Source organism: Baudoinia panamericana (assembly GCF_000338955.1).
Source record: "Baudoinia panamericana UAMH 10762 unplaced genomic scaffold BAUCOscaffold_9, whole genome shotgun sequence".
Taxonomy (NCBI): domain Eukaryota; kingdom Fungi; phylum Ascomycota; class Dothideomycetes; order Mycosphaerellales; family Teratosphaeriaceae; genus Baudoinia; species Baudoinia panamericana.
Window position 1 is genome coordinate 264,683 of NW_006911265.1, and position 17,247 is coordinate 281,929.

The window sequence follows — 17,247 nt, forward strand, 5'->3', positions numbered from 1 at the left end:
GTCGTCACTCGTACTCCGTACCCAAATTGGATTTCATAGTTCTAAACCACGTCATTGCCTTTCGCCTGGACAATGAGCAAGCTCGCCGTGATTGCCTTCCGGCCGATAATGTTGTACGCGACAGCACCGAGACATCTGTTGTAGCTCATAGGGCCCACGTCGAATATTTCGTTGTCCCGCCCAAGCACAACGATATCACCTCCGTCCCGACGATCGTGTCCGACCTCAGCCTCTGCTGTCAATGTGGCCTTACCGATGGCTGACGGACCGTAATCAGTCTCAAAGACCACTCTACCGTCCATGTCCGAGGGAAGGGACTTCTGCATCGTCGCGAAGAAGGCCGCGTCACTCTCGTGTGTAATCTGATGCCGCGCGAGGCTAGCTTTTGTTTCGATGACCTCGGACTGCACGCCGGCCGGCTCCACGCCCTTGTCTCCGACTGTATCGTCGTTGGTGGTGTAGTGGACGATTGTCGCGGTAACTCCAGGGCTTTCCAATAGCTGCATAACGAGCCGTAATGCTATTCGTCCATCTGCACCACCGAAGAACGGCATGAAGATGTGATGTCTCCGGTCACCACTCGGTCGCATCTTGGAATGTCCACGTTGGCTCCGGATGCTCAATGCGCTCATTGATCGCTGGAGTGCGGACGGACGCTGCGTAAGTGTGCCGCTGAAACCCCTGTTGACGAAGACTGCTGTATTGCATTGCGCCTTGTCCAGTGCTTCGGTGATGAAGGTCGTGTATGCGTTCAGACCTAGTCTGTCTCTTCGACTGTCTGTGGAGATCGTCGTTGACTCGCTTATACTTCCTGTCTCACTCCATGGGAGCAGCAAAAGGTCCGAACCATCTTCGGCAGCTTTCGTAGTGAGTGTTTCAGCGTATAAGTTCTCAGGAACGACGGACACTTCGCCGGAGACGGTCAGGCTGTAGAGTTGGCCAAGCACGCGAAAGGCGTTAAGGACGGGATCGAAGATGCTGTATTCGTCCACTTCGGATACCTTCATGACGGTCGAGGCACGCTCTGTCAATTCGACAAGCCGAACACCGTGTACTTCGATTGGCTGTTTGCGCTGCTTTGAGGGAGATTGCTGCGCCAGAAATGTCAGTCTCAATGATCATTGCCGCCTTCTTGTTCTATAACCTGAAGACGATTGCCACTCATCTATTTGCGCAAGAGGGGTCGCATCCCCAGAAATACATCTTGAGAAGAGGTATTGAGGAGATTGACATCTCAGGCCAACCTTACACGGGAGAGCATGCTCCGAGGACTATAGCACCCTATGTGTGTTCCATGCAATTAGAATGGGCAGTAATAACCGAAATCACTTACCAGCTCTGCTGACTCTAGCGTTTTCGAAGGGTGCTTGAGCTCTACAGTATCGTCAGGCTTGCCTCCGAGGAGAGACACCAAGGCCAGTAAAGTCGGCATGTTGTCAAGTCGCAAGTATACCAGGAGGCTCTTAATGCGTGCCGACTCCAGTTTCTGGGCGGCTATGCTGTCCGCATCAAACGTTGCGTCACTGCTCGGTGCTCCGGTGTCCCAATCGATCTCACCACGCTTCCACGCCTCCAGCTTTCGCTGGTACCATGGTGGATACAGCGCTGCGGTGAGTGGTGTAGTGGCAAATGTCGTGACAAGCGCCATGACGACAAAGATTGTAAACGTCCGTTGGCTGAGAATCTTCGCTGACAGTCCAATATTGAGTACGATCAGCTCGACCAACCCTTTGCAGGACATTAGAACACCAATGGTAGCAGACTCCCGCCAAACCAGGCCGTTCAACCGTGCGGCAAGCGTCCCGCCAATGAACTTGGCGCAGAAGGCGACAGCAATGACGCCGATAACATAAGCCCAGGTTATGCCAGTGTTGAGTAAGCCGAGATTTGTCGATAAGCCAGAGAGAGCGAAGTACAGCGGCAGAAAGAGCGTGCTGACAAGATCCTCGACCTTCTCTGTGACTTTGATCGCAAAGCCACCTTCGTGAGGGCAGATTAGACCTGCCATGAATGCGCCGAAGATGGGATGAACGCCAATGACACCAGTGAAGAACGCCGATGTGAGCGCAATCATGAGTGTAAGCGCTACTATCGACTGCGACGGACCATCTTGAAGCGCTCGTGATCGGCGCAAGATCATCAAGAAAACTGGCCGAACTACGAAAACCAAGAACAGTGCATACCCTACGCAAGTCAGTAGCACCCATAGTGCCGTAATACCACTTCCTGCGTTCACAAGCGCGACACAGAGCGCAAGGAGGATCCAGCCAACAACGTCGTTACCGACTCCAGCAGATAGCACGATGATGCCCACCGGAGTCGAAAGCAGCTTCAGCTCCGTCAAGATGCGACACAAGACTGGGAAAGCCGTGATGGACATTGCCACGCCGATGAACAGCATGTATGTTCCGAAGGCGATGGGTACCGTTCCAGGTTCGTGTCTGAATTCGTTATAGAGGCCCCAAGCGATTGCGCAACCTAGACCGAATGGTAGTACCATGCCCGCGGTCCCAACACTGATGGCGACCTTCCAATTGCTGACAAAGAACCGCAGGTCGACCTCTAGGCCAACCAAAAACAGGAAGAGCACCAGTCCAAGATTAGCAACGAGGTTGAGGTTCGGCATGGCTGCGGCCGGAAAGATAGCCGCCGTAAAGCCTGGGACATGGCCCATGACCGAAGGACCAAGCAGTATGCCACCGATGACTTCAGCAATGACACGAGGCTGGCGGAGCCGTGACAGCGGGTAGTGAAGAAGTCGGCAAAAGATGATGATAATGCCAGCCTACAAGGGGATAAGTTCGTATAGTCCAAATCTCGACCAAACCAGCTTACCTGTATAATGAACAAGATGATCGGATTGCTCGAGCTGTATTGGCTTGGATTGCCACCTTCGAGAATGCCACCTTGAGGTGCTGCTCGCAAGCTACTCGACGCAGCGGCCGATGCGAGCGTCTTTGTGACCGTGCTGGTCACAGTCTGCGTAATGGTCGCCATGGCTCCTAGTCGTTTCTCGCCTGGCGCAGTGCGCACGTCAGAAGTGGTAAGGTTCTTGGAGCCTTCAAGCCAGGTGCTGCTTCTCTGCAATGCCGTAAAGATCAGTTTGTTGCTGGCTTGCAGCGATGCTAGCCAATAATCTTTCACAGCCCCGTAGAGACAGCGGTTCCAGAGGTGGATGAATGGTAATATTCTCGCTACATGAAGTTATGGGTGATCAGGCGGAACATTGGCGATTGCGTGAGACGCCGGGGCGGCCCAGACTCTTGGGATCTCGGCGGCTCACATTCCAAACCTTATACGACAGACCGAGCCACGAAACGTACGCGCATGACTTTCGCTTCTGCTGCAAGACTTAGGGAATGTGCGACGCAGTATCCGATATCAAGCAATCATCGTGACATTCAGTCGTAGGCGCAACATTGAAGGTCTCAGATGCCTGTGGCCCGTGCACAGAAGCTGCGTTTGCGGTTTGGTACGAAGACCGGCGAAGACCATTATATGACTGTCCTTCCTTCCTGTAGTCACATAGATCTAGTATTTACCTGTAGAGAACATGTCCATCACGTCCACATACTTCCAAACGTGTCGTTGGAATAGGCAGCTCGACTGTTTAGATGTCACGTGATCGCTTGTCGAGGTACTTTCACATGTCTATGCAACTCATGACATGATGTATGGGGCTATAACGTGCAGATTGCAGCCAAAGATGACTCGGTTGCTGCTTGACGAGACCCACGTACTCGGTAGGAGCTGGGCAGCTGGTATGGTCGGCTGACGAGCTGCTGCGGTTCAGCTGTGAAATGCCTCAAGAAGCGGCATAATGCAGCCTCGCCTACCAATGAGATAGGGTGGGCTGACGTCGAGGAGAAAGGTTTTGGAGTTGTTGGCATGATCTTCATAGCGTCTAACACCATCCGAACAAATGCGAGACTCACCGGGCTTTGCTGCCACAACATCGTCCAAGATCGTTCATGGGAAGGCTTCAAGATGCGGCACCTACGATCACGCGCTTAAAGCTGACACGGCAGGAATGATCGTCTCCGAGCGAATCGCGCCGCGAGCGCATGCAGGCATCTGATATGTGCCGACCAATCTTTTGGAAGGCATAAGATAGACGTGGTTACTGCAAATAGCCCCCGCAGTGCGGATGATATAAATGATTCACTGAATGTAGGTATTTCAACTGGTTCGGGCACGCTATTGTTACGTGTCTCCTGCAGTGTTGATCAACTGTTCATTTAAAGGTCTCCTGAGCCTGTCTGCCCTTCTGCGCTATCGTTGAATGGAAGACGATCCCATTCTTCTTCTCGTCCGCTTCACCTGGCCGAATACACACCTCCTAGTCAAGGGTACATGTAAGTAAGATATCACAGAGGTGACGCAAGAGGGGCATATCCGGCAGAATAGCTGCCTAGGTTACCGGCGCTAGCTCCGGCTCTTTGTTAGCGCTGCTGCGCTACGCACATGACCAGCAGAGCGGTCAGTTAGGGACTTCAGCGACTCCCGTTTCAAGCAAAGATGCTGACCACGGCTACACAGGCTACGTGCCAATGCGGTATGCCGAAGCTCGCACCACGCGACCATATCTCCAGTCTACTAAGAGCAAACCCTGCCACATTGGACCGGACGTTACAGTCCGAAGCCAGTGATTATATGGCCTGCTGGCCTCATGGCATCGCTGCAAAGACTGCTCCTGTATAACAAGTGCAATGGAGGTTCCGAGGATCTCGACGAAAGGCCCAGAAAGAGATCGAGAACATCCTCCGCTGTTCCTTCGTCAATCAGTGCGGTTACTCGGTCCGTTGGAGACACTTTGGAAGGACTGAACAGTCTGTTCACCGGCCTGCGCACGTATGAGTTGGGCGGGCAGCCAGACGAGGGCGGTATCAAACAGCAGGTCGCAAATGAAGAAGCGAACTTGGTACATGCCGAAACGTACGACAAATGGAAGGCTGCAGCCATCGAGTTGGACAGATTGGATGGATCCGATGTTTGGAAAGAAGTGACCACCTCCGATGACTACAACGTGCACATAGTGCAGACACGTCTCACCGATCTGAAGGATGCATTACATAGCCGGGACTACGATCGTATGCGCTACCTCGTCCGCACGGCGTTGACTAGAGACCTCGGTGGCATGGGAAACGCTAGCCTGTACAAGCACAGCCGTATCGGTACGAAGAGACTCATCGAAGATTACATTCAGACGGTATCTGATGTGATCGACACCATTGTCTACGAGTCTGGAACTGGCTCGCTCAGCGGCGAGCATCACCGGGCCTTGCACGAAGAGCTCAAGCGTGCTAGGCAGTCTTTCGGACGAAGTGCGCTTTTGCTGTCCGGTGGAGGTACTCTCGGCATGAACCATATTGGTGTGGTGAAGGCTCTCTACGAGGTCAACCTACTCCCACGCATCATCTCCGGAGCCTCAGCCGGCAGCATTGTGGCCGCTGTTCTCGGCACGAAGAAGAATGACGAGCTCCAAGGCGCACTGGAAGAATTCTCGAAAGGCGACCTTGACGTCTTCTCGGCGAAGGACAATCCGGATGGCGTCTGGCAGATTGTTCAGCGGTTTCTCAGACAAGGTTTTTGGTACGATGACAGTCATTTACGGCGGGTCATGGAGGACCTTCTCGGTGACATGACTTTCCTAGAGGCGTACAATCGCTCTCAACGAATTCTTAACATTTGTGTATCTACAGAAGGTGCATACGAGATGGCAAGGCTGCTAAACTACGTTACAGCACCACACGTTATTATCGTCTCTGCCGTTTGCGCCTCCTGCGCCGTACCGTCAATTTTCAAAGCCAGTACGCTCAAGGCGAAAGATGCAAGGACACGAGAAATTACCGACTGGGACTTATCACAGATCAGGTGGATTGACGGCTCCGTCGACAACGACCTCCCAATTACGCGCCTGGCGGAGATGTTCAACGTCAATCATTTCATTGTCTCACAAGTCAACCCGCATGTTGTGCCCTTTCTGGACCGCGAAAGGGGAGAGGGTTTCGCTTCTATCCTCGGGCGCGATCCGCCATGGTTGCACAGCATTGCCAACTTGGCTAAAGGTGAAGCGCTGCACCGGATGCACGTCCTTGCTGACCTTGGCATCTTTCCAAATGCTATGAACAAAGCCAGGTCTGTACTGGGTCAGCGTTACGTGGGCGACATTACGATAATGCCTCCTATTTCCTCGACCGAAGTCGTGCAAGCTCTGACGAACCCCACGGAAGACTTTGTGAAGAACGCTTCGCGCAATGGTGAGCGCGCAACATGGCCGAAGATAAACCTGATCAAGAACCGGTTGGCCATCGAGCTCAAACTGGACTCGGCGATCTTAGCGTGTATCGAGAACAAGGACTTCAGCCAAAGTCAAACAGATCTCCGCATGATGGCATTCAGTCAAGCATCGGAACGGGGACGACTACGGCGCGGCAGCCGCGGGAGCATTCGGAGTGTCAGGCTGATGGTCGCTGCTCGCCAGAGTGCTGATGAGGGCCTGACTCACCGCCCTGGAAAATCCACGTACGACGTTGTGGCCAAGCTACCCGCATTGAATGCAGTGAAGGTCGCAGGCAGCATTATTTCGGAGGACGGGTCGTCGTCGGATGAGACTACCTCACGCCACTCACGCCGACCTTCTGCAGAGCAAAGCGACGTTGACAGTGATGAGTCCGAGACTTCGCCACCGTCACCGGTTCCTCGTAGCGCTCGACAGACTTCGCAGCAAGTATCTGGACCGAAGGTAGTGCACAGCGTACCTACATCACCTAGCATGGCTTTCAAGGCATTACAACCTGATTTCGACAACGATAGCAGGGCCACCACTCCAGGCATCCCGCCATCTCTCCATATGACGCGAACGGAACGGTCGACCTCGCGTCAATCAAGTGTACCTGAAGAACGGTATTGGAAGCGATTCAGTAGGCTTAGCGGTCCCAATCCGCAGCAAGATACCCGTACCGAGTTCGCACAATCTGCGCGTGAAGGGAGATCAGACGGCAGTGGGGAGTTATCACGAAAGACGAACAGGCTCGGTCTCAAATTGGACCTGTCGAAAGGCGGGCAGCCGACACGACAGAGAAAGCGCAGCAACAGCACAGGTATCAGAGGTCTGCAGCCACCCGGGATGCGCTGACGGAAGCCATACGAGCTTGCCACTTCTGCTGGCATGCAATATCCAAGTCGATCGATAGTACAACCCGAAAGTAGTATCCTGTGCAGACATCTACCGATGTCGCTCCTCTCACACAAGCTGCAGAAAGGAATCCTAACACTTTATGTGGCCTTGCGCTCGGTGACTCTCGCGTATCTAACATAACGTTGTAACCCAACTCTGAGAGAACCGGAACGAAGACTAGCTACAAAGACATCAATGGCGTGTACGGCAGAGCGTGCGATGGAGTGCATGAACCCTCACCCGTCCACTATATGCCTAGAGGTACCATTTCAGTCAGCGGTCCGACCCAATGCACAAGCACTAAAACCGTGATCGTTGCGACAATACCGGCCTACGTGAGCCCATTTGAATAGCAGGAATGAAGATGAACGCTTTGTCCGCGACCGTTCAAGGCAGACTCGACAGTGTTTGCACAGTACTCTCCTTTGTCCATCCCCATACCGGCCCTTACGTCCGCAAACGGATACTCGCTCAATGAAGGCACGGCCGCAACAGATAACACCCGCTCCACCCGCCATCCTCATCCCACCAACCCCCCCCATCACACCATTGCCACCATCATGTTATCCATCACCGCCACCCTCTTCGGCCTCGCCGCCCTCTCCCACGCACAGGTGAAACCCTGCACCGCCGAGCCCCCCGGCTACGGGCCCCTCCCCTCCCCCAACACCGAAGCAAACTGGGCCAACTTCACCGCCCTCGCCACCCTGGCCAACAACGCCGTCACCCCCGCCCTCTACAGCCGCGTCTTCGTCAACCTCAACGGCAGCGTGCTCGCCACCGCCTCCAACGTCTACATGGGCTACTACGAGCTCAAGCAGTACGATCCCGCCTCATGCACCGCGCTGTGCGATCAGACGACGGGATGTGTGGGTACGAATCTGTACTTTGAGCGCGATCCGTGTGAAGTCCCTGGCGACGCGTGTCCGGATCCGGATGCGATTACGGTGATCAAGTGTGCGCTTTGGGGGTCACCGGTCACGGCGGCGCAGGCGACGAACGTTGGGCAGTGGCAGGAGAACTTTCACGTTCTGGTAAGCAACCACTGTAGATGTTGTGAAAGGTAAGAAACGCTAATGGGACTGTAGATCGGCGGCAGCAACGGCTACATGAAGCTTCCCGCTCAGGCATGCAGCGCCATTAGCTCCGCCTGGGGTGGGAAGACTTACACCATGCCCTCCACCTCGGTCAACTACCAGTCCTGGACTTCCTCCGCCGGTCCGGCTTTCAAGCCGGCAGCTACGTGGCCCTCGTCGGCGACTGTCGGATTCCAACCGCCTACAATGTCGTCGCAAAAGTAATGTAATGGATGCGCACGTCGGCCGGATGCGGAAGGGGAGGGATGTGGGTTTGCAACGGAGCTTTTTAGATGTAGCCCTGCGTATCTAGATTGATCAAACCATTAGTAATGTACGACCATTAATTTCCGGTTCAAGTCTCCTCAGCATAAATTGCCGTCATCCTCGTGTAGACACCACAACGCCATACCCGTATGGCGATCGCCGTTATGTGTACCCCAACACCATGCTAAATCCCGCGTTTCTCACGGACATTAAGAAAACATGACAAGCTCAGCCATCACCTGCGCCACCATCCTTTCCAGAAGCCGGCGGCCGCGGTTCAGAAGCGGCAGGCGCGTCAAAATCAACAACAGGCGTAGGCGCAATCCTCCGCCTCTTCTCCCTCTGCCCCTCCTCAACCGCAGCTTCGGAAGCATCGCTCGGCCGTTTCATCCCCGCCAAAGAGACACTAGACACACTCCCCACCGAGCCATTAACATGGTGGCCCGGCGTCTGCGGGGGCGTGAAGAGCGGGACACTTGATCCTGCTGCTGCGACGGAGGGCATGAAGCTTAGGCTCGGCGTTGGGTAGTTCATGGTGGGTGGAGCGTTTTGGTCGGGTGCGCGGGCGAAGCTGGCTTCGGTTGCTATGCTTGAGGCTGACATGCTTCTTGCGGGTGAGGCTGGGCGGGGGGCGGAGGTAAAGGGTGAGGGTGTTGGGTTTGGTATGGGTGGTGCGGGTGTGCCGTTTTGGGAGGACGGTTGGCGGACGAGAGTGGGCATGAATGACGCCGGGGTAGGCGCCGATGCGTTTGTGGGTGTTGCTTGTGGTGTTGAAGCTGCCGAGTTGGCTACAGCTACTGATATCGGGGTTGGCGTGTGTCTCGCGGCGGTCGCAGGTGGTTGGTAGATGTTACCTAGCTCACCAGGTGCGAATGTGAGCGCCGAGCAGAAGCCGTCGGATGAGGTCATGAGGAGGGTTTGGCCATCAGTTGACCATGTCAGGTCGGTGAAGGTGGCGTAATGTAAGTTGCTGACGATGCAGACTGGTCGCTGCTGCTGGGTATCGTAGAGGTACACTGCATCTTGCGTCGCCACAGCATAGATGAGGCGGTACGGCAAGCCGAACGCAGGTGCCGGCCCGGGCGGAGGAGGTACTGGCGTCCCAGCAGTCGGCTCCGCATCCAAAAAGTGGCTGCGCGGAGATGCCATGGCTGCTGCGCTGGGTGACGGTGAAGGTGCGCTAAGAGGTGGAGGATCCATAGTGGACAAGGAAGTCGGCGGTGCCATCGATGGCATAGCTGGTTCCGGTAACGGCGCTATATCTTCTTCTGTCCCGGAATCGATCGTGATCTCCTTGGTCTCGGTGCTTGCGCCGCGCAATGTGTAATATATCGGGGAGCATCTTACGGCTACCGAGGGCTTCTTGTGACCGGGCAGATAGGCCATAGGAGGCTTGTTCAGCCCACCTCGAGTGTATATATACACAGTGTTGATGATGTCGTCTGCCACTTTCGAGCCGTCCGCGGCCGCAGCATGCGAACTCTTATACTGGCCTGCAGGTGTGAAGAGCAAGCTGCCGTCCGGAGCAAACGTCAGCCGGCGGAAGAAAGAGGTAAATGTCTCATTGGCGTAGATGTTCGTGTTGCGCGTGCCAAAGCTGAGTCCGCCAGACAAGCTAGGGGAAGCAGATGGCATGACGGCGGGCAACGGCATTGACGGGCTCGGCGAGACTGAGCGTCTCATCGACTGGCCCATCTGTGACCCGAATGACGACTTCCGGCTATGTGAGGTGGGTGGTGGGTTCATTGGTAAGGCGAGAGATTGTGGCGTGCCAGGTGCTGATGGTCGAGGTGACCCTATTGCTTCCGTTACGCCATCTTGAGCGAGAGAGGCACGGTGATTGCTTGTAAAGTCCGGAGGTGCCGGACTGTTTGACGAGATGCGGCGGGTAGGGACATCCATCCTTGTGACCTTGTTGTGTTGTGCCAGTGAGAACGAGCCATCCTTCGATCTGAGAGTGTATATGTGCACCGACCGATCAGAGGACTGAGTCGCTACATATTCATTGAGCGGGTCCCAGGCCACACCCTGCACGTAATGATTGTGCTCTGCGATTTGCCGTACACATGTGCCTATGAACGTCAGCTGATGGACCTCACAATGCATGTTGTCTACGCACCGCTTGAAACGTTGTATATGCGTGCCACATTGTCCATGCTCCCAGTGATGAAGAACAGGCCATCTGGTGACCATGCCAGATCATATATCTCCGCTCCCGTATTCGACCTACACATCGTCTTCACACGCCAGTGCTCAACGTCACCCCTGTCCTCTTCCCCAAAGCTGGACTGCAGAGCTGGGTTCTCTGACGGCGTCCATAGCAGCACATTGCCATCGTCACCCGCCGAAGCCAACAGCTCGCCTTTGGGACACCACCGTACAACATTGACGGCTTGTGTGTGCTTCGCTAGTGTTGACAGGTACGTGACCTTGCGATCTTCGCCAGTAGGTTCGACTCGCCATAACTTGGTTGAAGTCAGCAGAGGGTAGGTATGGGCGGGCCGACGTGAAGTAGACGTACCCTCACATGATGGTCACCTCCCGCAGTGGCCAGCCTCCCTTTGCCATGAAGTTCGAAGTGTGCGGAGTAAATAGGTGCATTCTCATCGTGCCAGGCTACGAGCAACGCTGCGGCTTTCATGGTGGCTTAAGCTGGCTCGAAGCCAGGAAGTTGTACCGGAACAAAATGGACTGTCAACACTTGCAATGCAGTACAGCAGGATCCAAGTAGGCAATTGTGTTAGTATTAGCAATTTGAACGGGCTCCCGTGACACCGACCACAAAGCGACACGGCGGCTGGTGGATGTCTCGCTGGCGTGGAAGTGGTTGCATTAGCTGCCAGGGATTAGCAAGAGCCAGCTGCCAGCCTGTGGAGCTGCAATCACCGCCGGCTTCTGAACATGCACAACGTTTTGATCGGTGACTGCAGCAAAGTGACTTCCGCAGCTGGGAGGATCCTGCCACAGACAACTGCAGCTGTTACATCCGACATGTTATTGGTCGGGTGTCTACAACCGAGTCGAGTGTGATCCGGTCACTCCACAACGGTTCCTGTCGGCAGCATTGGCGAGCGGAAGCCGAGAGACGAGGCGCGCGGGGACGCGCTGGTTCGCGTTTCTGCGGAATTGATGGAGCATCTGGTATTCGCTCCAAAAACAAAGGGAGAAGTTGGTTCGCCTTCAATAATTGTGGCGACTATGTAGTACCATACGATTGCGGACCCGCCCATTGCATTTGCGTTCGAACACTGTTTTGCCATTAGATAGGGTGGAAGAGTCGTGGAGGTATGTTTCGCGGATGATTCTCGGCTTAGAAAAAACTCGATATATAATATACTTGGTGCGATAAATACTTTAACACCTCCGCTTATCTTCATTGGTCTAGAAAGTCATCCCCTTAACCTTTGCGTTCGAACGATTATTCTAATACTCTCAACAGGTGGTCATGATTTCCGCTTGTCATGTGATTCGCACGTCAAGCGCGGGAGACCTGGGTTCGATTCCCAGATGGAGAGCATTTCCTTTTGGTCTTTTTCCTTCCCTCCATCATCCTATGGATGTCACCGAACGGCGTGCCTTATACAGAAAACCACCCGATCGCGGCAACGGCCGTATGAATACAGTATGCTGACAAGCGAGCCGCCGCGAGGGGACAGTGACGTTGATTGGAAATCTTTCCTTTTGCACCGCGAAGAAATCGCTATGTACAGATCCAGTCCAGTACCAGTACCAGTTCCAGTCCCAGCATCTAATACAGGCGCGCACGCATCACGCATGACAAAACACCCTCTCACCACCCCCAAAAACGGCAGGCTCTACTCCCGCTATCGTCTCAAATCCGCACTAACATCCTTCAACCGACTGTTCCCCGCCCCTCCTCCTCCTCCTCTCTCCCCTTGCGACTGACTACTCTCCACCCGTGCCAAATACGCCGCGCTCGTGAAATCCCGACTCGCCTCAAAGCTCGCCCGGGTACGATCCATACTCGTCCTTAACCGATCGAAACTCGGCCGGGGACGATCCATACTCGGTCGTCCCGTGCCGCCGATCTCGTCGGTGGTCGTGATGGTGGGTGTCTGCGCGGTATTATATTGCTGCTGTTGTGATTGTGATTGTGCTTGCGAAGCAGCACCGCCGTGCGGAAAAGCGCGGTCCAGACTATCCCTATGCCCCGTATAATCCGTCCCGTCACTGCCATTCTGACTGCGCGCGTTATGAGTCGTCGCCGCCGTCGCAGCAATGGAAGGAGGGTATATCGGTCGCATATCCTCAGACATCGCCGAATTATGCGAACCCTTCTTCGGATCGGTCGATTTGCTCGTCTCCGACTCGTCCTTCGACGACGTACTGCCGTCGCTGGGCGCGAGTTTCGTCGGACCCACTTTCTCCGGGTCGACATGCTTGAGGTACTCGAATTTCCCTTGCCGGATCTGCTCGCGCACGATATCCACGTCGCGGGGCATATAAATCTTCTGAAACGCCTTCGCCGCGAAGCGGGGCAGTAAGCATAATATCACGGTGAGTAAGAGCATAGCCCAGAAATTCAGCGCGCCGTAAACTTGCGACGCGGCGCCGTAGAAGGTGAAACCGAACGTTCCCGAAGTGTAGACGCCGGTCCAGAAGAAGATGAGCAACACCGAGATGGCGGTGATGAGCAGCATGAACCAGTCCCAGCGGTACGTGTTCAGCAGCACGTACATATTCACCACCACCACGACCGGGTTGCCGATGTACACGCCCATGCGCTTGTAATCGCTGATCGTCCTGCCGTCCTCGGTATTAAAGGTAGCGGGTTGGAAGATGAGGTAAGTGAAGTAGAAGCATATCACGCTCTGGTACAGGCCGTCGATCATGTACGTCCAGAACTTGACTTGTGTCCACTCGAGGCGCTCGATGCCGCGGCGGTAGAGTTGGGGCACGGCGAGGGAGACTTTGTCGTCGACGTCCTGGTCGAGAATGCCCATGAAGATGACTGGTAGAGAGGTGAAGGCCAGGTTGTAGAGGAGGATGTAGGAGTAGTCGAAGGCATAGGAGCAGTCCATGTTGGTGTAGATCTGGTACCAGAAGAGGGCGAAGGTCCAGACGATGTTCTACAATCACGTTCGCATGGTCAGCATACCCTCTTTCTCAAACCCATCCACCCACTCACTCTCCCCATCCACCAATATCGAGGAGGACTCACCTTATAAAAGAAATTCGCAATCGTCTCCGCCATGCGCCGATAACTCCACCGGCCATGCACCAGCACCAACCGGCACAAGAACCGAAACTGCCCGATCGCATAATCGGAGCTCATCACCGCCTGCCTGCCCTCCTCCCCGGCAATGCCCACCCCCACATCCGCCTCCTGAATCATAGCAACATCATTCGCGCCATCGCCAATCGACAGCGTCATGACCTCCAACCCCGCCTTCACCATCTGCACCACCGCCGCCTTCTGACTCGGACTGACGCGACAACACAGCACGGAGCGACACTCCTTACACAACAGCAAAAACTTCTGCCGCAACGACTCATGCAGCGCGAGCTTGAGCGTCTCCCCGTCAATCACGAGCGCGTGCGTCGGGGCGGGGGGTTCGTGGTTCTTCTTCGCGGCCTTCAATTCCTCATCACTCCCCGTCTTGCCGAACACCTTCAACTGCCGGTCCAACTCCGCCCCGGCCTCCTCCAGACTCTCGCTCTCCACTTTCAAGACGATGAGATCCATCTCATTATCCAGCAAATTGCAGGAAAAGCCGATATTGATCGCCGTCTCCACCTTATCCCCCGTCAGCACCCACAACTTGATCCCCGCCTGCGCGAGAAGCTGGATAGCGTCCGGGACACCATCTTGCAGTCGATCCTCGATCGCCGTACCACCCAGCAGCGTCAGTTCCCGCTCAATAGCATCCGAAACGGCATCGAGCTTCTCCTCCCGATCCTGCACGGCAGCGGCAGCGAGATCGTGCTCAACATTCCACTTCTGGTACTCCTCCTCGCCCAGCTCGCGTTGGGCGATACACAGCGTCCTCAGTCCCTCACGAGCAAACATCTCCAGATGCTCCGCCGTGCTCTTTCGCAACTCCGGCTGCTCGCCGCGTCGGAGACGGGAGTAAATCACACTATCCGCCCCTTTGCAGAACAGGACAATCCTCCCATCCGGCATGCGGATAACAGCGCTCATCCTCTTCCTCGCCGAGTTAAACTCCAGCGTGTTAAGCACCGTATACTCCCGTTCCTCGCCGAGGACATTAACGATAATCCCATCGTTACTCCGTCCCATCACCGTAAACCCGACATCCCTCGCCGTGGCCACCAACGCCGCCTCGTCGGGGGACTGGGCTTTGAACTCGATCTTCGGCGGTGACCCGGGCGTGCGCTCGGTGATAACAGTATGACACAGCGCGAGGGCAAGCATGAACTGCTCACACGCCCGCTTCTGCTTCTCCCCCGCCTCCCCACCCAAATCCGCCACAAACCCGGGCGCGACGAACGTGAGCTCATCATCGCGGAGGTAAGGGTTATCATGCATCGCCCTGATCCCGCGAATCATAGCCACACGATCGACCGCAATCTGTTCCCGCGCCTTCCTCCCTTCTTCCTCAACATCCACACCCTGCCTCTTCTGCATGCCCGCCAGCGCTTCCGTATAAGCTTCCCCATACGGAACACCATTGATCGTGCACTTCTTAAACTCCATCACGTTCTGCGTCAGCGTGCCCGTCTTATCGGAGAAGATGTACTCGATCTGTCCCAAATCGTCGCTAATGTTCCAGCTTTTCGGCGTGCAGGGGTAATCGATCTTCTCGTAGTACATGTACGTGTCGGAGTAGATGAAGAAGGCCTGCGCCGTGCGGATGATCTCGAGGCTGATGTATAGAGAGATGGGGACCAAATTCTGGAATAAGATGATGGCGGCCCAGAAGGTGATGACGCCGTCGGTGGCGGGGGAGTTGCCGTAGTTGCCGTATTCGAAGTAATACCAGCTCTCCGTAAGCCGCGCCCAGGTGGTTCCTTCCACGATGCCGGCGACGAGGCACATGATGAAGAGGATGATGAAGTTGTAGATGACGTCCCAATTGAGTTCCTTGGAAATGTACGCGCGCTTGGACGGCGTGATGCCGGAGTTGAGCATGATTTTCGTTTCTTCTCCCGTGAACGCGACGACGCCGACAATCCATTCCGTGTTTCGCAGCGTGCAGCCGCGGAGGAGGAGGTTGTTGATGCTGACGGGTTCGGCCATGTCACGGAGTGAGCCGTCGGAGGAGGAGGCGTTGCGTTGTTTCCATCGTACTACTCCTGAGTAGGCGTAGAGATTTGCGTGAGGGGGTTCGGATTCAAGGGTGAAGGCTGTGCGTTCGCAGTCGCGGGCGCGCTTGACGCGGGTGCCGGAGTGTAAGGCGTTACGGACCTTGAGGTTGGTTTCGCCGTCGAGGTTTTTCGTCTCCACGTAGCATTGTCCGTCTGAGTCGCTGGTGGATAACACCACAATATCGGCTGGCACTTCCTCCCCGTTATATAAGCGGACGAAGTCGCCAACTTGCACGTTCTTCCAGTAGTCTCGCTTGAAGCGGGCCGTTTCCGGGACTTCCATTGTTGGGTCGATGAGGCTGCCGTAGAAGCGTTTGAACACTGGTGCGTCTGCTGGCTTGCCATTTTCGAGCGCACTCTGCGGTACGGCAAGCGTCTGCTTCGCATCTCCCGATCGTGACGCTTCGTTGCTCATTTCTTGAATCATGTGCTGCTCTCCCGACCGTTCCTGCCCGGGCACAGGCGACGGTACCGGCGTCATCTCGACATCGCCATCTTCTCCCCCCACCGGACCCTCGTTGTCGATTTCTTCATCCAGCCGTGCATTCAGCACACTCCTCCTCCTCTGACTCTCTTCCGGTACCGGCTCGTCATCCACCGCCCGCTCCGCATACCCCTTGCCCTTCTTCGCCTCCTTCTTCGCTTTCCGCTTCGAGTTCGAGGCTCTCCAACTCCGCCAGACAGACAGAATGAAGCGGGAGTTGGCCTTTTTGAACTTTCGCCACGCCGAGATCTTCTCCTCTGCAGTGTTGACATTATTCCAGTCGATCAAGCGGTGCACGGGCGCATTGTTCAGTTCATTGTCGAGGACTGTGCGGCCCCAATCTTCAATGCCATCCTTGACGGCTGTCACCACTATGATGACGATCAGCGGGACGGCGGACAGTCCGGGGTTGGTTGCGCCGAAGATGGAGAAGCCCTGCACGGTGCTGTCAGTCAGTATCACACCTCGCCTTGCATTGGGTCATACATACGGATAAGATAATGACGGCCAAGAAGTAGACATTGGCGATATTGTGGAACTGAAACCACAAATTCTTCGGGATGAAGCTGATGGGTGTATACTTGGCCGTGCGGATCTTATTGCGCTTGTAATGCTGCAGGGGTCGGCCATCCTCGTCGCGCGCAAAGGAAGGCAAGGGGACGTTGAAGTAGATGGTGCGACCGGCCTTGTTGCCACTCGCACTGCCTTCACCCTCTTCGCCGGCCTCGCCATTCTGCGCATCCTCCTCCGTCTTCTGCAGCTCCGGATCGGTGCCGTTGGACTCGCGCTTCTTCTCGCTTCCGTTCTGGCGCGCGTTGTGCCGGTTGAAGATGGATTTGCGCTTTTGCAGGCCTTTCCGGCCGGTGACTCGTTGGGTGGCCCATCGGATGCGTTTGACGGGGTTTGTGCGCTCGCTGGACTCGGCGTAGGGGGAGACGGCCATGGCAGGA

At 55.4% G+C, this 17,247-nt stretch overlaps 6 protein-coding genes across 6 annotated transcripts; 2 read left to right on the forward strand and 4 right to left on the reverse strand.

Moving 5' to 3' along the window:
* Window positions 1–41: 41 nt before the first annotated feature.
* Window positions 42–3,380, reverse strand: BAUCODRAFT_111312 (uncharacterized protein; the record flags this gene model as incomplete). Its single annotated transcript, XM_007680117.1, has 3 exons — window positions 2,836–3,380; window positions 1,347–2,785; window positions 42–1,110 (listed from the first exon to the last, which is right to left on the reverse strand). The coding sequence occupies exons 1-3, from the start codon at window positions 2,995–2,997 to the stop codon at window positions 42–44; spliced, it is 2,670 nt and encodes an 889-aa protein (XP_007678307.1). The 5' UTR covers window positions 2,998–3,380.
* A 165-nt stretch (window positions 3,381–3,545) lies between these two features.
* BAUCODRAFT_548198 (uncharacterized protein) lies at window positions 3,546–4,046 on the reverse strand. The gene has a single exon (XM_007680118.1). It carries the CDS (start codon window positions 3,954–3,956, stop codon window positions 3,681–3,683), a length of 276 nt encoding a protein of 91 aa, XP_007678308.1. The 5' UTR covers window positions 3,957–4,046; the 3' UTR covers window positions 3,546–3,680.
* Window positions 4,047–4,205: 159 nt separating this feature from the next.
* Window positions 4,206–6,337, forward strand: BAUCODRAFT_111313 (uncharacterized protein; the record flags this gene model as incomplete). Its single annotated transcript, XM_007680119.1, has 2 exons — window positions 4,206–4,479; window positions 4,540–6,337. A coding segment is annotated over exon 2 (1,668 nt), but the record flags the coding sequence as incomplete, so codon positions are not given.
* A 1,466-nt stretch (window positions 6,338–7,803) lies between these two features.
* On the forward strand, window positions 7,804–8,295 carry BAUCODRAFT_58728 (uncharacterized protein; the record flags this gene model as incomplete). The annotated part of the gene is made up of 2 exons (XM_007679958.1): window positions 7,804–8,214; window positions 8,269–8,295. Coding segments are annotated over 2 exons (438 nt in total), but the record flags the coding sequence as incomplete, so codon positions are not given.
* Window positions 8,296–8,751: 456 nt separating this feature from the next.
* BAUCODRAFT_124062 (uncharacterized protein) lies at window positions 8,752–11,164 on the reverse strand (the record flags this gene model as incomplete). The annotated part of the gene is made up of 3 exons (XM_007680120.1): window positions 8,752–10,595; window positions 10,643–10,988; window positions 11,045–11,164. The coding sequence occupies 3 exons, from the start codon at window positions 11,162–11,164 to the stop codon at window positions 8,752–8,754; spliced, it is 2,310 nt and encodes a 769-aa protein (XP_007678310.1).
* A 1,183-nt stretch (window positions 11,165–12,347) lies between these two features.
* BAUCODRAFT_74066 (uncharacterized protein) lies at window positions 12,348–17,240 on the reverse strand (the record flags this gene model as incomplete). The annotated part of the gene is made up of 3 exons (XM_007680032.1): window positions 12,348–13,613; window positions 13,706–16,732; window positions 16,788–17,240. The coding sequence occupies 3 exons, from the start codon at window positions 17,238–17,240 to the stop codon at window positions 12,348–12,350; spliced, it is 4,746 nt and encodes a 1,581-aa protein (XP_007678222.1).
* Between the last annotated feature and the right edge of the window lie 7 nt (window positions 17,241–17,247).